The sequence below is a fragment of the Narcine bancroftii genome, chromosome 11, assembly GCF_036971445.1.
Source record: "Narcine bancroftii isolate sNarBan1 chromosome 11, sNarBan1.hap1, whole genome shotgun sequence".
Taxonomy (NCBI): Eukaryota; Metazoa; Chordata; class Chondrichthyes; order Torpediniformes; family Narcinidae; genus Narcine; species Narcine bancroftii.
Genome location: NC_091479.1, coordinates 20,228,691 through 20,248,779, shown reverse-complemented (window position 1 = coordinate 20,248,779; position 20,089 = coordinate 20,228,691). Strand labels below are relative to the sequence as shown.

The 20,089-nt window shown below is 41.8% G+C and overlaps 1 protein-coding gene across 1 annotated transcript in view; it reads left to right on the top strand.

Moving 5' to 3' along the window:
- LOC138745618 (fibrillin-1-like) overlaps positions 1-20,089 on the top strand; it is a 341,681-nt gene that overhangs the window by 243,412 nt on the left and 78,180 nt on the right. Inside the window, exons 38-45 of the mRNA XM_069902837.1 lie at positions 5,493-5,561; positions 5,649-5,774; positions 7,528-7,653; positions 7,780-7,938; positions 8,025-8,096; positions 10,244-10,369; positions 17,449-17,571; positions 19,251-19,376. Coding sequence (XP_069758938.1) covers positions 5,493-5,561; positions 5,649-5,774; positions 7,528-7,653; positions 7,780-7,938; positions 8,025-8,096; positions 10,244-10,369; positions 17,449-17,571; positions 19,251-19,376 — 927 coding nt within the window. The remainder of the gene's footprint in view (positions 1-5,492; positions 5,562-5,648; positions 5,775-7,527; positions 7,654-7,779; positions 7,939-8,024; positions 8,097-10,243; positions 10,370-17,448; positions 17,572-19,250; positions 19,377-20,089) is intronic.

Below are 20,089 nucleotides of genomic sequence, written 5' to 3'. Positions count from 1 at the left end.
CTTGTTCTGTTTTAAGTTGCCAGGCTAATATTTTATGTGTTTTTTCTCCCAGTTGATATTACTTTTGCTTTGTTTTCATTATGTTCTTTCCCACCTTATACGTTTGTAATGTTTCGTATTTTATTTTTTTTGTCCGACAGTTCTCTCCTTTTCGTTATATCATCCCTTTTTATTAATTCCTTTTCTGTACTTACTATCTCCCTTTCCAACTGCTCTATTTCCCGATTGTTATCCTTTTTCTTCTTAGTCACATAACTTATTATCTGCCCTCTAATGAAGGCTTTCATTGCGTCCCATAATATAAATTTGTCTTTCATTGATCCTGTGTTTATTTCAAAATATGTTTTAATTTGTCATTCAATAAACCCCCTAAATTCCTGTCTTTTAAGTAGCATGGAGTTTAACCTCCATCTATATGTTCTTAGTGGGATGTCCTCCAGTTCTATTGCTAATAACAGGGATGAATGATCTGATAGTTGTCTAGCTTTATACACAGTTTTCCTAACACTACCTTGAATATGGGCTGACAACAAAAACATATCAATCCTTGAGTAAGTTTTGTGCTTACTCGAATATGAAAATTCCTTCTCTCTTGGCTGTTGCCTCCTCCATATATCCATAAGTTTCATTTCCTGCATTGATTTAATCATATATTTGGCTACTTTATTCTATTTACTTGTCTTTTGTCCAGTTTTATGCAACATTGGGTCCAAATTAAGGTTAAAATCCCCTCCTATCAATATTTCCTTGTGTGTCTGCAATCTTCAAAAAAATATCCTGCATAAACTTTTGATCCTCCTCGTTAGGCGCATATATATTGAGCAAATTCCAAAATTCTGAGTATATCTAACACTTTATCATTGCATACCTCCCTGCTGGATCTATTATTTCCTCCTCTATTTTGATTGGTACATTTTTGTTACCTAGTATGGCTACACCTCGAGCTTTTGAATTATAGGATGCTGCCGTTACGTGTCCTACCCAGTCTCTCTTTGTTATGTTCTGCTTCAGTTAGATGTGTTTCCTGCACAAATGCTATACCTATTTTTTTCCTTCTTCAATAAAATTTAGTAGCCTCTCCCTTTTAATTTGGTTATGTATTCCATTAATGTTTTTTAGTCATGGCCATCTTTTATCTTGCGTACACCTCTTTTCCACCTCTTCGCCACCTCCATCCCCCTTTTCCCCATTTTCGTCTCTTAGTTTTCTCTTATTACACTTAATGTACGACAATACATTTAAGGCATAAAGTACCCCCACAGTTCCCACATCCACTAATACCTTAACCCCAAAAGTTCCCCCCCCCCCTCTGGATTGCCCCATACCCCTTGCCGGGCAACCGCAACTCCCCTTTTCATTTGGATTGCGATCTTGTTCGCAGCGTCAACTGATTTAGCAGTGACGGTTATTCCCCCTCTACCCAGCCCTCTCCAGAAAACACTTTTTTTTAAACACATAGAACAAAGCTTTCTCTTTTTTTCCACCTTCCTTCCCTTCTCTTTTCCCTCTTTAGTTCTTTACACATATTGTTTTTATATCTTTATAAATACTTTATCGCCGTTCTTCATTCTTGTTACATCTCTTCTCCTGTCCTGCAAACATTCTGCGAATTCGTGCGCTTTCTCTGGATCTGAGAACAATCTGTTTTGCTGCCCGGGTATAAATATTTTAAGCACAGCTGGATGTCTTAACATGAATTTGTAACCTTTTTTCCATAAAATCGGTTTCACTATATTAAACTCCTTCCTCCTCTTTAAGAGTTCAAAACTTATGTCTGGGTAATAAAAATATTTTTTGACCCTTGTATTCCAATGGTTTATTATCTTCTCTAACTTTATTCCTTGCCCGTTCCAGTATATTTTCTCTTGTCGTGTATCTCAAAAACTTTACTAAGATGGATCTTGGCTTTTGACGTGCCTGTGGTTTCGGAGCTAATGCTCTGTGAGCCCTTTCTATTTCCATTTCTTCCTGCATTTCTGTCGTTCCCAGGACCTTCGGGATCCATCCTTTTATAAATTCCTTCATGTCTGTGCCTTCTTCACCCTCCTTCAGGTCCACTATTTTTATGTTGTTTCGCCTACTATAATTTTCCAACATATCAATTTTCTGAGATAACAACTCTTGTCTCTTTAATTTTTTTGTCACTTTCTTCCAATTTTTCTCTTAAGTCGTTTACTTCCATTTCTATAGCCGTTTCCCGCTCTTCCACATTCTCTACTCTTTTCCCTATTTCTGTCATTACCAGTTCTAACCTTTGCATTTTATCTTCTGCTCTTTTCATTTTCCTTTTAATTGCACTAAATTCTAATGACAACCATTCTTTTAGTGATCTCATTTGTTCTTCAAAAAAAACTTCATCTATATTCTGTTCATCAGTTTTACCTTTTATTTCTCTTTGACCATCAGTTTTACCTTCTATTTCTCTGTGAAGATCTTGGTCTTCTTCTTTGTGTCTGTACCTGTGTTTGTGTCTTCTTCTCTTTTTTGTGTCTTTGTCTCTTCTGTTTTTCCTGATGAGCTGCTTGTATCTCTTTGTCGGGCCTCTTCTTGCTGGGTCTCCTGTTGCTGGGTCCTCCCCCCCTGGGCTTCTCTTCTGTTGTGCTTCTTGACGTTGATCTTCTTGTCGGTCATCCCTCCAGCTATCTCCCATGTCTGTTTCATCGCTTCCTCTTCTGCTGCCTTCCTCATCCTCCAGCTGAGTGCCCTGGTGTCGGGCGTCCCTCAGCTGTTCGTTCTGTGGCAGCCCACTCCTCTGCTGAGCCCCCCTCCTGCGGGTGTCCTCTTTCTCCTTTGATTGTGCAGTTACGCACTTTTGTTTGGCTCCGAGAGCCATTTTTGTAGTCCACCAGCTAGTGAGTCGCAACTCCGCAGGGCAGGCACTAACCTCGAGGGTTGGGTGCTCCTCGCCACCGCAGCGCCCTGTTCCTTCTTGCAGGTAAGGCCTTCTTTCTTCTCCGGCGACTTTTCTACTTTTTTTTTCCAGTTGTTTTTACTTTCTGCTTCTTGGAAGCCACCTTCTTTCTCTTCGCTGTATATTTATATTCTATTTCTTATATTTTATTTTTGTTATGCTTTGCTTTTTCCTAACTTTTTTCCTATTTTCCTGGAGAGGGCTGGTTTTCCCAACCGGCCACTACTTCATCATGTGACTCCTCCTGTATTTAATATTATTGAGATCAGTTTATTTACAATCATTTCTGTTTCAACTATTCTGTTTTAAGTTTTCATAATATAGCCAAGAAATTAAAAAATAAATTCCTGTGTGATTGAAAAACATAGAATTAATTTTATTTCCAAATCTAAATGACGAGCTTAAGGAACCCAGCATAATGGTCATTTTGTTTTCAGAATAAAAATTAAAAGTCGACCATGCTGCTGTGTTAATGAAATATTTGAAAGTGAGAAAAATAATATTGATCAGTCAATAACCAGTGATTGTCAACCTTTTTTTCCCACTCACATACCACTTTAAGTAATCCCTTATTAACCACAGAGCATCTATGGTTAATCAGAGATTACTTAAAATGGTATGCGATTGGTAAAAACAGGTTGACAACCACTGGTTTATAAGGACAGAGCAATAACGCGGAATTGAATCCCTTTAAGTCTGCTGAGGTCTGCCAGCATTCTTGTGTTTTTACTATAAACACGGTGTCTGCAAACTTTCCTGTTTCACCCCCTTTAAGTCTGAGGTGATGCACTTTGGAATGACTAATAAGGATAGAACATGCACAATCAATGGTAGAGCCCCTATCACATATTGCAGAACAACAGATATCAGTGTACAAACCTCGAGATCCATAAAGGTGACAACAGAGTGGATAAAGATGGTTAATGTTGGTCATCATTGCTAGAGGGATTGAGCAGGGGGGTCACTAGAGCAGGGAGGTTCTGCTGCACTGTACAGGGTACTGGTGAAACCACACCTGGAGTACTGCAGTTCTGTTCTCCTATTTGTGGAAGGCTTTGCTGGCAGTGCAGAGAAGGCTCACCGGGTAGATTCCATTCTAGGCCTCAGGGTTTGGGAGAGTAAATTGATGCAGAGATGAGTAGGATCTGCATTTCCCAGAGTGTAGTGAATCCATCGAATTGTCTGTCCAAGGAAGCAATTAAGGTTGCTTTATTAAGACACATTTAGATATATTTTTGCTTAGTAGGGGAATTAAGACAGAGGGAAAAGGCAGGTAGGTGGAGCTGAATCGACAGTCGGATCAACCATAATCTTAAATAGCTGAGCAGGCTCGATGGCCTTCTCCTGGCTCTTATTATATGAAGATGACTTGCAGGATACTTGCCTTTCCTAGACAGAGAGGCGATGGGCAATTTATGATAAAGTATCAGGTGACATTTTCATATCGAGTGCAATTCAACTTGCCGTACTACAGGATGGACGTAATTAGCTGGAAAGGATGCAGAGGAAGTGAAGGAGGCCGAGGGGTTAATCTGGTAGTAATATGCAAAATTATGAAGTGTATTATTAAGGTGAATGCCAGGAAACCTTCTTCCAAAACAAAGAACCATAAGCTAGATACCATAGGCTCTGGGTAAGGCAAAAGAGGTTCGGAAGGGATCTGAGGAAATACAAATACCTTTTCACCTCGACTCGTAGAGGATGGTTTAAATCTGCCTAAAATGCTGATGGAGGCAGATGCTTTCACAAGATTTTGGAAATATTTTGATGAACACTTGAATTGCCAAAATGTGGAAAGCTATGGGTACCTGAGAGTTGGCTTGGACATGATGGCCCAATGGCCTGTTTCTATGTTATGCATGAAGGACTCCAAATACATCTGAAAATATTAACATTTTACTTTACATTTCATATATACTGTACTTATGATCTGTGACAAAATTGTTTTAATGTTTTTAAACGATAATATATATTGGTTACAAGAGCGAACAGAGCAAATAAAGGAATACGTCTAATACATTGCATTTACTTAGTTCTTTCATGACCTCATCCCAATGAGACCCTGCTCAGATATAGGAAATATGGCAGCAGATATATTACCCTGGTTATTATTAAGTTACTGCCTGTGATGAGAATGTACTAATAACCAGGTAATCAATTTCCTTGATGTTGAATGATGGATGGATTTCATACTGACACTGGAGATAAACCTTGCTGTTCCTAACAGAATGAGATCTATCAAAACATTTTGCATCCTCTAACTCTCATACTCCCTCCGTATGCTCGGAGAACTTTAGTTTGGGATTCTGTGGCCAGAATGATCTGGAATACATAGTCCAAATTAAAGTATTTGGGAGATGCAAAATAAGTTTTAAAAATAGTGCCTAACTGAATTAACCTCGTCGTTCTGTGCTTGACGATAATACTTTAATGCTTAAAATACCAGAATTTAAATTATATGATATATTCTTACTGTAAAGAATTTTGTGAATTTAAAACTTTAAACATTACGCAGAGTTTAAAGTTAACATTTGGCGTTAATGACAATTCATTAATAACAGATAACTTTTATTTTTGGCAGCTGAATATAAAACTCTTTGTCCTGGCGGAGAAGGCTTTAGACCCAACCCAATCACAGTTATATTGGAGGGTAAACTTTTTATGACTTTTTATCAATTCAATTTAGAATGTTACCTTGTGTGAATATTGCATTATGTTATATCTTCATTTTCTGCAGATATTGATGAATGTAAAGAATTACCTGGACTCTGTCAAGAAGGAACCTGTGTCAACACATTTGGTAGCTTCCACTGTGAATGTCCACGTGGTTTCTATTTGAATGAAGAAACCAGAGTATGTGAAGGTATATTTACTGAAGTGCGATTATCACTCTAATTGCGTTAGTGCTTGTCTTTTTTTTTTGTATTTGTGAACCACATGAAACTATTTCCTTTATATGCTACTTCTCCGGGTTAGGACGAGGAGAATTCACGACAGTAGATGGGAAATAATTTCAGTGAACTCTTTGAGTTCATTCATTGAAACTGGACTTCTTTAGGAGATCAATCTAGGGTTTCAGGGATCACACTAATGTCCCCGTTACGCGCAGTGTTACGAGCAGATTGGAAGCACGGTAACATTTACCTGCATTGAGTACAAGATCGCAGCTGCAGTAAAATGTTGCACATTGATCCTAAAATAATTTCTGCTATCAAATACTTGCACCACTTTAATTCTTCTACATAATGAATCTATTTTAAGAATTGATCTATTCTAGTATAGTTTTTTTGCAAATTGCTTTTGTTGGTAAATTGTTGTAAATGGCTAGAAATCTGGAGAGACTACTCTATTTAACATCACCTATGCAGTTTCTACCTGTCCTGATGCTATAATGGCTTCACAGTGCTTGATCACACCTAAATTGTATTTTGTTGGGTTCATTGTTTTCAAAATTACTTAACGATTTAAAAAAGAAAACACAACCTACAAATATCTATGTCTCACATTTTCAGTTAGAACTTTGAAGTCAAAATGAATGGTGAACCTAATGCAGTTTCATGCACCTCAGAATCCAAAAGGGAACTGCTTGTGACTGTAAATTCAATATCATTTACTATTACAAGAGTCTAAAAAGACAGTTAGTGTGCCAGAGGTGTTAGGTTCAAACATCTACATTTATGACTCTTGCCCTGTTTACCATATTTACGTATTTAAAGATCTGACCTTCTGCCTGACAGTCTGATACAGATGGTTAAGATTCCCAAAGTAAGTTTGGCGTTTGTGGCCCATTGTTAATACAGCAAAGAACTTAATTCTAAAAAGAAAAACAAGAAAGTCTGTAGATGCTGGGGGGGGGGGGTCCACTGATAATAAATGTGCTGGAGAAACTAAGTAGGTCAAGCAGTATCCATAGGAAGGAAATGGTAACCAACGTGTGAACAGCATCCGCACCTATGTTCCAGATTTTTATTTTCAAGATTGACATTTTTCATTACAAGAAAAATCATTGCATTTTTATAATTTTTAAAATATAATTCAGACATGCAGCATGGAAACAGGCCCTTCTGGCCCACGAGCCCATGCAGCCCAATTAACTTACAACCCCTGTATGTTTTGAAGAGTGGAAGGAAGCCGGAGCACCAGGAGGAAGCCCACACCACAAACATGGGGAGAACGTACAAGCTCCTTACAGACAGATCCAGATTAGAACCCGGGTCACTGGCGCTGTAATTAGCATGGCGCTAACCATTGCAAAGGACTTATCTGATGGAAAATCTCCAAACTGTGAAGTTAACCAACTGGCTGGGAGAAATAAAAAAGTGAGCCTGTGTTCCAATGGTCAGATCACAGCTTTGGAACTAATATTGTGCAAACTTGCAAGATGTACTTATGGCAGGCAATTACAATGATAATTACAACCAGAATCTTATCCTGGCTTCCACATTAGTTTTCCCCTAAAGCCCTATGTACCTGAAGGATGAGAACTCTATCCCATGCAAAGATAATATGCTAAAAGTGGGAAAATGCATAGCATTGATCACAAATTGTTGTATTTTACAATAGGTGATATAGTATTGTTTAATTATCCAAAACATTTGTTCTTTTTTTTCCCCCAGACCTTGATGAATGCATTAATTCGCCTGGCATTTGTGGCCCTGGTACATGTATTAACACAATGGGAAATTATACCTGCATCTGTCCACCGGATTACATGCAAGTTAATGGCGGAAATAACTGTATGGGTAAGCCTCAATATTTAACCAATAAGTCAGAGATGAAGAAACAACATTTTGCTTTAATAAGAAAATTCAGTTATGTTTAGCAATAGTCTTTCACATTTAGTGACGGGTTAACTTTTCAATCTGCAGACATGAGAAAAAGCTTCTGCTTCAAAAACTTCTACAGTGAAAATGGCACGTGCGATGGTGAGCTTCCAAGTAACATGACAAAGAAGCTGTGCTGTTGCTCCTATAACATTGGGAAAGCCTGGAACAGACCCTGTGAACAGTGTCCCCTTCCTGTCACAAGTAACTGCATTTTGTCATTCTGGAATTAACAATCACAATTCATGCCGTATATATTACGTCGCCACTTATGCTGCATTCTATTTCAGATGAATATGTTATTCTGTGTGGGAGTCAGAGACCTGGCTTTGTTATTGATATTACAACAGGGAAGCCAGTTGGTAAGATATCACTTTATTTTTAAGCTTGAAATTTTTAAATGTTTGAATAATAAAATGTTTTATGTCCCAAAAAATCATTATTTGTTTGTTCTTGGTTCAGGAATTTTTTTAAGAAAACATTGCATCCTGTGTCATAGTGGAGTTAAATTTAATGATTTAGCATTCTGGTGTTAAAAGTTTAGAACTCCTGGAAAGCATACTTTGGAAAATTTTGCCTGGCAGAAAGTACTGACCTCCAAAATCAAATTGTTGATAAAACATGCTATTATGCAAAAAAATTATACTAATTTCCAAAATACTATTCCAGTGTAAATATATACAGTGTCAAATTATACTCATTTCCAAAATACTATTCCAGAGGTTTTGAATACAATAACAATTTTATATCATGAATATCGCTAGATTAAAAAAATGTTAGTTAGCATATTATGTTCCTCATTTTATTCAAATGGAGCCATGTCTTACTCTTTGAATTAACCTATCTGATTTTGTTAACATGTAATAAACTAAGCAAATTTCTCCTAGTCATTATTTACAGCATAACTTAGATGTCCTAAAAGAATGAGTAAATTGGATCAGCAGGTTTGCAGATGACACTAAGATTGGAGGCGTTGTGGACAGCAAAAAGGTTTACAAAGCTTGCAGAGAGATCTGGACCATGTAGTGCACATCGAAAGAATCAAAGGCTCGTTGATCCAAACCAAGGCTTTTATTGACCAAAAGACTGGAGTGTATCACATGTAGGTCGACCAGTCCAGAATGATCTGGGTCTGGCTAGGAGCAACCCTTTAAGACCTGCCAGTAGGCGTGGCTACACTCTCAGCCAATCACAGCCATCCTATACTACAATATACACATAGGTGATAGAATCCATACTGTCACAGACCAGGTGGAAAAATGGTCTGAAAAATGGCAGATAGCGTTTAATGCAGACAAGTGTGAGGTGTTGCATTTTGGAAGGGCAAACCAAGAAAGGACAAACACGCTAAATGGTAGGGTACTGAGGATTGTTGTAGAACAGAGGGATCAGGGAATACAGATACATAATTCCCTGAAAGTGGTGTCACAGGTAGACAAGGTTATAAAGAGAGCTTTTGGCATATTGGCCTTCATAAACCAAAGTATTGAGTACAGGAGTTAGGATGTTATGGTAAACTTGCATAAGATATTAGTGAGGCCAAATCTGGAACATTGTCTGCAGTTTTGGTCACCTAACTACAAGAAAGATATCAATAGGATGAAAAGAGTGCAGTGAAGATTTACTAGGATGTTGTCCGGACTTAGAAACTGAGTTACAGGGAAATGTTAAACAGGTTAGGACTTTATTCCCTGGAGTGCAAAAGAATGAGGGAAGATTTGATAGAGGTATTTAAAATTAAGAGGGGAATAGATAGAGTAAATGTAGACAGGTTTTTTTCCACTGAGGGTAGATAAGATACAAAGCAGAGGACGTGGGTTAAGGGTGAAAGGAGAAAAGTTTAGGGGGAACATGAGGAGGAATTGTTGATCCAAACCAAGGCTTTTATAAACTAAAAGACTGGAGCGTATCACATGTAGGTCGACCAGTCCAGAATAATCTGGCAACCCTTTAAGACCTGCCAGTAGGCGTGGCTACACACTCAGCCATGAGAAGGTGGGTGGGAGTGTGGAACGAGCTGCCAGCTGAGGTGGTGAATGCAGGCTCAATTTTAACATTTAATAAGAATTTAGAGAGGTACATGGATGGGAGAGGTGTGGAGGGCTATGGACTGGATGCAGGTCAGTGGGACTAGGCAAAAAAAAAATCCTGCACAGATTAGAAGGACATTAAAAAGTTTTCACTTTTCCAGAAGTTGCCCTTAGGAAACAGAACTGATAATTAAATAATATAATTAAAAATAAATGAATTTTCAGTAGTTAATCTGATTTCCATATTTTCTTTTGAGTTCCTGGCAACCGTTTAGCCTGTACCCTTGAAGAATGATGAGCTTCTAATCAGAAATATTTAAAGCTTAGGAAAAGCACACGTTGATAAAAACCTTATGCACTTAGTGAAAATGTTGCCTTGTACATGACTTTGGTCTCTTGACACTTTTGCTGATGTTTAGTGAATGGAGAAAAATATACTAATATCCACAAAGTGAACCCGCAAATATGCTTTCATGCAGACATCGATGAATGTCGAATGATTGCTGGTATTTGTGCAAATGGTGTATGCATAAACCAACTTGGAAGCTTCCGTTGTGAATGCCCCATGGGATTTCAATATAATGATCAACTGATCAGCTGTGAAGGTAGGAAAGAAATAGTAATAATTTGTGAAAATGATCTGTTGCAATAATTCCACATATATACATCGTATATTTTGGCATACATGTTGACCCCCATTTTTAGCCTTAATTTTAAGGGTTTTATGGTATATCCTTCCATTTTCAGGCTGTCTGGGCCTCCCAGGAATAACCCAAAAAATTTTTAAAACATCCCAATCATGAGTAACAAAGCTGTAAATTAAGTAGCTTGGCCTACCGGGCAGGAACGGCAGCCTCAGGGTCCGAGGTAGTTGCGGTTGCGGCGGCATCCAGTGGTGGGGAGGTGCTTCCAGCATTGACTTATACGCTAAATTGGTGTCACTCTTTTTTTTGGGGTGAATTTAAGGTCTCGAAAGTACATCTGGCATATAAGTTGAACCCTCTCCCCCCCCCCCTCACCTTGAGACATTTTTTTAGGGTTTCACGAGTCGATTTATATGCTGAAATATACTCTATATACTGTGTGTGTGTGTGTATATCTGTATATACCAGTATATCTATATTCAGCATATATATTTGAGTGTGTGTGTTTATAGTATATAAAATCCCACATACTTTAATTTTGTTGTGCTTGTATCCTACATTTAAAAATGTAGGATGTTATAAATGATTGTATGGCTTTCTCTATGCTTCCACATCATTCCTACAATGAGGCATCCAGAACTGAACAGAATTCTGTAAGTGTGGTCTAACCCAAAGTTTTTATAGAGCTGCAACATTACCTCGCAGCTCTTGAAATCAAAGCTCCATTAATGACGCTGGCACACTTCTAACCACCCTATCAACTTGCGTGGCAACTTTGAGGGATCCATGGACTTGAAGGTTCCTTTCTGTTGTCTCGTGATTAACGCATAAAGATGTAATGTACTTTTACTTTTCTTTTGTCTGCTGTAGTGGAATCACTGTGAATGCTGTTTCTATATGTATGGCTAGCCCTCCCCTTGCTGATTGTACCTGTGGGTCCTTCCCCCTTGATGCCTCGAATGAAAGCAGCAACGCCATAACCCCTCCCACAGAACAATCTCAGGACTCGGGTCAGCAATATAAGAAGTGCCTTCTGTTTATGGTAATAAAAGCCTATCAGTCAGGTGAACTGCTGGTGCACTCATTAATCTGGCTCTGCCCCATTCTGTGACTCTCCCTTTTGACTCTGTGTAAAGGCTCCAATACCATAATCCCTCCCCAGAAAGCCTGGGTCACAACACAGGATGACCTTCACGTTTCTAGTAAACAAGAGCTTATAGTTCAATAACTTTAGTCTTTTGAATTATTGATAGTGCATCAGGTAACTTCTAGTCATAGGAGTTATTGATTGTGCATCAATTTTATTACCATAATTCTTTTTTTGGAATGGACAAGTTGCTGAGAGCAGAGAGGCTGGAAATCGACCCGCGATCACCGGAAGCATCTGACAAGTTCTAACTCTGGCTAAGCTGCTTCAACGTGTTTCTGCAGGCCTCCACCAAGATCACCCAATCCAACACAGATAAGCTACTCCTACTACTCTCACAGGTTGGGCACCAGGTTTACCCACTGGTCAGAGACTGCGAGACATTCACCGAAGCAACGGACATTCTGAAAGGCCAGTACCTAGCCCAGGTGAATGTAGCTTATGCCAAGCACATCCCAGCCACAACGACCCGGGGAGTTGATCGATGACTACTTTTGGGTCCTTTGAGATCTCAGAAGGGCCTGCGGCTACAAGACCATATCAGCAGAAGAGTACCTGGAGGAGCTGATCCGCATCAGACCAGATTACATTCGCCAGCTAGAACAGGGTGAGCTGAAGCTGCAGAAAGCCCTAAAACTAGCTAAAACTCGGGAATTAGCCCTCTGCGACGTGGTCTCTTTCTCGACCGACAACGTGGCTGCCTCATAGGGAACATGGGTGCCGCCATATTTAGACATGGGATTGCAGGCTGCCCCACATCCTGACCTGACTATGGCCACCACCGCTATCAGCAGGCACCCGAAGTGCTATTTCTGCAGCCAGTAGAAACACCCTAGGAAGCGCTGCCAGACAAAGGACATTGTCTGTTCCGGCTGCAGGAGGAAGGGGCACTACATGAAGGTAAGCAAGTCCAAGCAACCTTCTAACCCAAACAGCGCTGCCATCTTTGGTGATGTCACTTCTGACGAGCAGCATTGCGTGCACATTATGGGGGCCACCATCTTGGATGCTGCCATCTTACCAGACCATGAGCCCGTACAGCGGATCAGACAGCGATGCTACTCTGGCTTCAGCCATACACGGCCAAACCAGACCTCATTACCTCGCCAGGTCAATATGGACATAGAGGTAAATGGGCACAAGACAAGCTGCCTGTTTGATAGCAGGAACACCGAGAGCTTCAACCACCCCAACCTGGTGCAGTGTTACTCCCTCGCGGTGAGACCATCGAGTTACAGTCTAAGTCCCACTCAGCAGAGATCTGTGGCAGCTGCGTAGTGTCACTGACCATGCATGGCACAGATTATAAATATTTTAAACTCCTTGTGATGCCACAGCTCTGCACACCTGTACTACTGGGGTTGGACTTTCATCATGGAATATGATGGGCCCCACCACCACCCTCACGGTCTACAACCAACAGCTTTTAAACCACCCTTCCTTCCCTCCAAACGCGTACCACCAGCAACCCCCGATCAGCCCACTGTGCCCGACCTGTGGGCTCTCCACCCTCTAGAATCACCCCCCACCTCCATACGCCAACCTCACCCTCAGCTGTAAACCTGTCGCCACCAAGAGCAGATGATATAGAGCTGGCGCAGGACCTTTATCAAGTCAGAAGTGAGACAGCTCCTGACTGAGGGGATCATCAAACCCAGTACCAGCCCTTGGAGAGCTTGGCTAGTGGTGGTTAAGAGTAGGGAAAAACACCAAATGGTTATCGTCTGCAGTCAGACTATTAACAGATTTACGCAACTGGACACATACCCCCCCCCCCCCCCCGCACCCCCACTTTGCAGGGGTGATATGGTAAACCAAATTTTCCAATATCAAGTATTTTCCACCAATGTCAGCACACCATCAGGTCCCTATCCACCTGGAGGACTACCAGTACACCGCGCTCAAGGCAGATGGCCGCCTCTACCACTTTCTGAGGGTCCCTTTGGGGTCACCAATGGAGTGTCCCATCTTCCATAGAGAGATAGACCAAATGGTGGATGAGCAGGGGCTGCTGGCCACATCTCCTTACCTCGACAGTGTTACTATCTGTGGCCACAATCTGCAGGACCATGACGCCAACCTCTGGAAATTCCTCCAGACAGCCAAAAGCCTTAACCTCACCCTACAACAAAGGTAGATGTGTATTCTGCACATCAAGCCTGGCTGTACTTGGCTGCGTCATGGAGAATGGTGTTATTGGCCCTGATCCTGATCCTGCCCCCTGTAGGAGCTCCCACTTCCCCACATCCTCAAGGCCCTGCAAAGGTGCCTGTGGTTTTTCTTCTATTATGCCCAGTGGGTCTCCAACCATGCCCACTCCCTCGTAAAATCCACCTCCTTTCCCCTGTCGACAGAGGCCTGTAAGGCCTTCAGCCACATCAAAGGATTCATCCACACCAAAGCTGCAATGCATGCTGTGGACAAATCCATTTCTTTCCGGATGGAGAGCGATGAGTCCAACTTTGCCCCGGCCACCACACTTAACCAGGCAGGCAGACCTGTAGCATTTTTCTTCCACGCCCTCCAAAGCTCCAAAATCTGGCACTCCTCCATCGAGAAAGAGGTCCAGGTCATCGTTGAGGCGGTACAGCACTAGAGGCACTATCTTGCCGGCAAATTATTTATCCTGCTGACTGACCAGCGTGCAGTCGCTCTCAGCAAGGTAAAATCAAGAACGACAAGATTCTGAGGTGGAGAGTCGAACTCTCTACCTACAATTTTGATAATTTTCCCGGTCCGGAAAGCTCAACGAACCTTTGGATGCCCTGTCCCAAGGGACGTGCTCCAGTGCGTAAATATTCTGTTTACAAGCCCTCCACAACTACCTCTGCCACCCCAGGGTCACCAGGGTCTTCAATTCATCAAAGCCCACTACCTCCCCTATTCAGTTGAGGACATCAGGACAATGACTAGAAACTGCCAGGTCTGTGCGGAGAGCAAACCACACTTCTACCAGCCAAACAAATCACCCTGATTAAGGCCACCCACCCCTTTGAGTGCCTGAGCATGGATTTCAAGGGGTCCTTGCCCTTTTCAAACTGCAATGTGTACTTCCTCAATATCATTGGTGAGTTTTCACATTACCCCTTAGCCATTCCCTGCCCGGACATGACCACTACCACCATCATTAAAGCTTTGCTCAACCTCTTCACCCTGTTCAGATACCCCTCCTATAGTGACCGGGGGGTCCTCCTTCATGAGTGATGAGCTGCATCGCCTTCTGCCGGCCAGAGGTATCGCCACGAGCAGGACCACCAGCTACAACCCCAGAGGGAACGGCCAAGTGGAAAGGGAGAACGCCACCGTCTGGGAGGCCACCATCTTAGCCCGAGGTCAAAAGGCCTGCCTGTCTCCCAATGGCAAGAATTCCTCCCTAAAGCGCTCCATGCAATCAGGTCCCTCCTGTGCACAGCGACCAATGGCACCCCACATGAACGGTTGTTTCCCTTCCTCAGGAAGTCCGTGTCGGGGACCACGCTGCCATCCTGGTTGACATCCCCAGGGCCAGTCCTTCTCTGGGAGCATGTGAGAAGTGATAAAAGTCTGAACCACTGGTTGAGAGGATCCACCTCCTCCACGCCAACCCCCAATATGCCTATGTGGTGTACCTGGTTAGGTGCGAGGACACTGCATGTCCGCAGGAGACCCCAGGACTCCGGCTGACCAACCAGTACCCCAGCTTTCTCAGTTCAGTCACCAGTCAACCCACCCACCGACAACAACCAGACCATCCAGGAGTCGACAGCTGAGCCACAGCGGCACTACGACATTTCAACGGCAGACAAGACTGAATTTGTGATGGACTTAACCTGCTGGACTTTTAAAATAGGTGGTGAATGTGGGGGAACCACTGTTTGCATGTGTGTGGCTGGCCCACCCCTTCCTGATTGTACCTGTGGCTCCTCCCCTTGATTCCCCCATTAAAGGCAGCCATGCCATAACCCCTCCCCAGAACAAGCTTGAGTCTCGAGTCATGGTAATAAAAGCACTTTAGTCCGGTAAATTCTAGTCTTTTGAGTTATTTTTAGTGCATCACTGGCACCCCTAGCAATGAGAGAAAGAGAAGCAAAAAAGAATCCCTTCCGAGATACGAGTTCTCCTCCACCTCCACTGCTCCCACAGCCTCTGCACAGATACCTGATCAATTCATTGGCGACCTGAGCTCCAGATCCAGACCTCCGATACAATCAAGAAGCCTTCAGCACCTTTGAGACCCCTTCTTGCCCTGAGCATCCTCTCAAATCCCAGTTCCCAATATCTGGTTCCCATGAGACCGTCCCCGCAGTCCGCCACCTAGTGTGAGTAGTTTGATGCCAAGTCGCCAGCAGCCCGCACCCTGGGTGGCTCCTTGAGCCCACTGAGGCCCTCGCTGATCTGCTACCATGGTCGCCTTCCTTATGGGGTCAACTCCTATGCACAACAAAGTGTATTCTCCCTGTTTCTGATGCCCTGAACCATGCCACTGCTCTCCAGAATCTGCAACCCCTCATCGTATACTGTCCAGCCCTGGCATCGCCATCCTGGGCACAGACTTCCGTGGTTGCAGGATTTAAAATAGACCATCGACTCCTCTAACGCCCCATTTAAACAGAGCTGTCGGCTGCAGAACCCTGCGGAGCAGCGCTGTGTCCCCACTCTCCCGGGACCTCACCAGCTTTAGCAGTGACATTACAACATCTCACCATCTTGACTTGGACCCCAAGATCCCTCTATTCCTCCAGATTGCCAAGAATCTGGACATTAACCGTGTACTCCGCTTTGAAGTTCGATTTTTTTTTTCCCGAAGTGTATCACTTCGCTCTTTTTCAGATTGAGCTCCATCTGTCCCTACACTATCCACAACACTTCCAACCTTCTTGTCATCTGCAAGCATGTTAACCCATCCTTCCACTTCCTCATCCAAGAAATGTAATCACTAATCACTGGCCTCTAGTCATATTGCACCACCACCCTCTGCTTTCTGCTTGGAAGCCATGCAGCCACGTTTCCGTGGATGCCATGTCTCAACTTTCTGGTTGAGCTTACGACCATGGGGAACCTTGCCAAACAACCATCTCCCTACCTTCATCAGTTTTGTATGTCACCTCCTTGAAAATCTCATTTAGGTTTCTGAGGCACAACTTGCTCCTTGCAGACTGTTTCCCCAAAATGCTCGTAAATCCTCCTCCCTAAACAGTTTACGTACTCAAGACACGCTGGTCTCCAATTCCCAGGGTTTGCCCCATTACCTTTGTTGAACAAGGCACCAGACCAAAACAGAATTACATTTGTCACAGACCAGCAGAATCCTATTGCATCAGCTAGATGGACATGAGCTGTGCAATTTAAGAAAGTCTGTGATCAGACAAGTCTGTGGAACCTGACGAAGGGCCCAGGCCCAAAACATTGGATGGCTTTTACTTCCAGAATGCTTGTGTATTGCCTCAGCCCCAGCATCTATAGACTTAACTCCAAACCAGAATATTTGTAACAGATGCTGAAAGTAAAGCTTGATGAAAGACTGCTGTGCTCCTTATGATGTTCAGTTTTCTACCCAATTTGATCACTGGTAGTCATGATCAGGCACTGATCAATAAGGTATTCTGTCTCAGTCTGGTGGGTCAAAGAATTTGGCCAATTGCATCCATTGCAATTTGCCACATTTCTTCGTAGGACCCACACAGCCTGTGGGCTGCTTACTGTGTGTGAGAATAATCTGAATAGTTCCCGCTTGTATTCACCCATAACCCTCCGGTTTCTTTCCATTTCCCATATAAGCATTATTGTCAAATTTTTATCCACTACTCATCTTGCCCTTTTTCCCCTCCCCTCCAAATACTGGTCAGGGAAGGAAGGTTTTCCCTTACTCACTTTTAGTCCTTTTCATTTATTAACTGGCATTTTGGTCCTGCAGATATGGATGAATGTCAGAATGGGCCGCTATGTCAACAGAATGCTGATTGCATTAACACACCAGGCAGCTATCGCTGTGAATGTTCATCAGGTTACCGGCTCACATCAACTGGACATTGCATGGGTAGGTAAACACTGATAAAATCTAAATATAGCCATGTGTTTCCAACGAGGAAAGTGCTTTCTTTGTCAAGCAGGTTGATTTCCTTTTATTCTGAAGTAAAAAGTTGTTTCGGAAAAATATTTTGAACCCCGAGGCCACATGTAGATTAATTGTTACTTTATCCTTATCATTAGCAACCTGATGTATGGTTTTTGAGTAAAATAAATAAAAACACAAGATGTTTACATATTAATGACAATAACACATTTTGAATTAAACGGAAGTATTAATTTCCTATAATTATGTTCATTACGGCCTGTTGGTGAGGGGAAACAAGTTTATAGTCATTGTAAAATATCAGTGGGGAGATCAGAATGTTTTAAAAGAGACCATAAAATCATTCCAAGAAAATACCAAAGGGAAAATGATTATGCATTAGAAGCCCACTGAAATATTAGTTATGCCAAGTATATACAATAAGAATGGTTTTTATAGAATAGTTCAGGACGAGGAATAGAATAATAAACATTCAGTTTTTTATATACAATTCATTAATCTGCAGAAAGAAAAAATAATTTTCCACCTTCTGGTTTGCAGAGGGTGTTTATTTCCTTGCCTACAATTTCCACCCATTTCTGTCATGTAAATAAAATTGTGCTCTTGAATTATACTGGTTTATAAATTAATTAATTTTTATCCATGTTAGGAATTATATTTCCTTTGATCACAAGAGCTACAATAATTTTTTTTATTCCTAAATCTCCATAACATTAAAATTGAGGGGGGGAAAAAACAAAATGCTGGAATCTAGAACATCCCATAAGCTCTTGCACCTCCTTAAAATTGAGAATATTGTTGTTGAAATCACCCAAGCTATTGATGTAATTTTTGTAAATTAAGTTCAAATTTCATTATTTAGAGCCCTAAAATCTGGACTACTCGGGTAATGGGTCAGGCAGGATTTTCAAATTTTCCGGATTCTTGGCCAGTATATCTGTGGCACTTATGCATTATGCATGCACGCAGGCAAAAGCTGAGGGTTTTCGAGAAGTCCCGATTCTCGAGCGATCCGGATTGCTGGCATCTAGATTTTCGGACTTTTACTGTACCCAGAAACATGTCAGCGTTGAACGAGTTAACTCAACTTTGTTCTGTGGAAGTGTAATACTGTTTCAGAGTTTTTCTTCATATTAATGTGTATAATTTGGGGATCTATGACCTGAAAAGTTAACATTTTCTTTCCACAGAGGTTGCTTAATATGTTGGGCATTTCTAGAATATGATGTTTTTATTTCACATCTCCAACTACTAAAGTTTCACAGCAAGCAACAAAAAAAAAGAGAATTTTCTTTCCTAAGTTATATTCTGTAAATCACAGTGGTCCTATTTGTCCACCGTTACCCTGCGTGTAATACATGCAGTAAATTGGGAAATGCAGATCCATCAAAGTCTGAAATTAGAAAAGTCATTTATTGTTGAAGGCAGAATTCTCGAACAGAATTGTTCTCCACCTGAAGTGTTACTTGCTTTACTCTTTACAGATGTTGAATGGTCAGCAGTGCTTTCCTGGTTTTTTTTAGATCTTATTTCAAATGTTTGTTATTTTATTTTTTTTTATTTCTAAGCTTGACTTAGAATGTAGGTGACTTGTTCAAAGAAATGAATCTGTGTTTGGGAAATTCCCCTTATTTTGCCCACAGATCGTAATGAGTGTCATGAGATCCCTAATGTCTGCAGTCATGGACAGTGCATTGACACAGTAGGAAGTTTTCACTGCATCTGCCGAAATGGTTTCAAAGCAACTCCGGATAAGACAATGTGTATGGGTAAGTAAACACTCGACAGAATGGGAGCAAGTAGCAAGTGAATCATTTTTCCTTTCGTTAAAGTCAAATCAGTTATATCTAATTTTCAAACAGAATAATTTAGAAAATGAATGGAAGTCTCACTCATCTCAGTTTGCATTCCATGAATTGTATTTTCTGCTCCCCCATTGAATAAAAGCTTCCTTTTATTGTCACATAATAACATAAAAATTTAATATACATAACGTACTTTGACTTTTGTCCTCTATAAAGCAAACAAAGATTCACCCAGCGCTCCTAATAATAAGAGAAGAAGAAGCAAAAGAGAGTCCCTTCAGAGACACTAAGCATCTGTGGATTTGCCTCCAGTGCTCCCAAAGCATCTGCGGCTGCATAGTCTCCAGTCCAAACCATCGGCAACCCGGGCTCCAGATTCAAACCTTCGATGCAATCAGAACGCCTTCAGCACCCAAGGCACTTCGAGAGCCCCCTTGCTCTCAGCACCCTCTCGAAGCCAATTCCAATATCTGGTTCCCATGAGCCCGTCTCCAGCAGCCCGCAGCCTGCATGAGCCTCTCGCTGGTCCACTTCTTTGATCACCTTCCCTCTAGGGCCATTTTCTATTCTTCTCCTTCTCATTGGAGGATGCTCTTCCCATTTACGGTGCCCTGCGCCAGGCCGCTACTCTACCAGAGTTTGCAACCTCTTCCAGTTTGCTGCCCAGCCATCTTTAA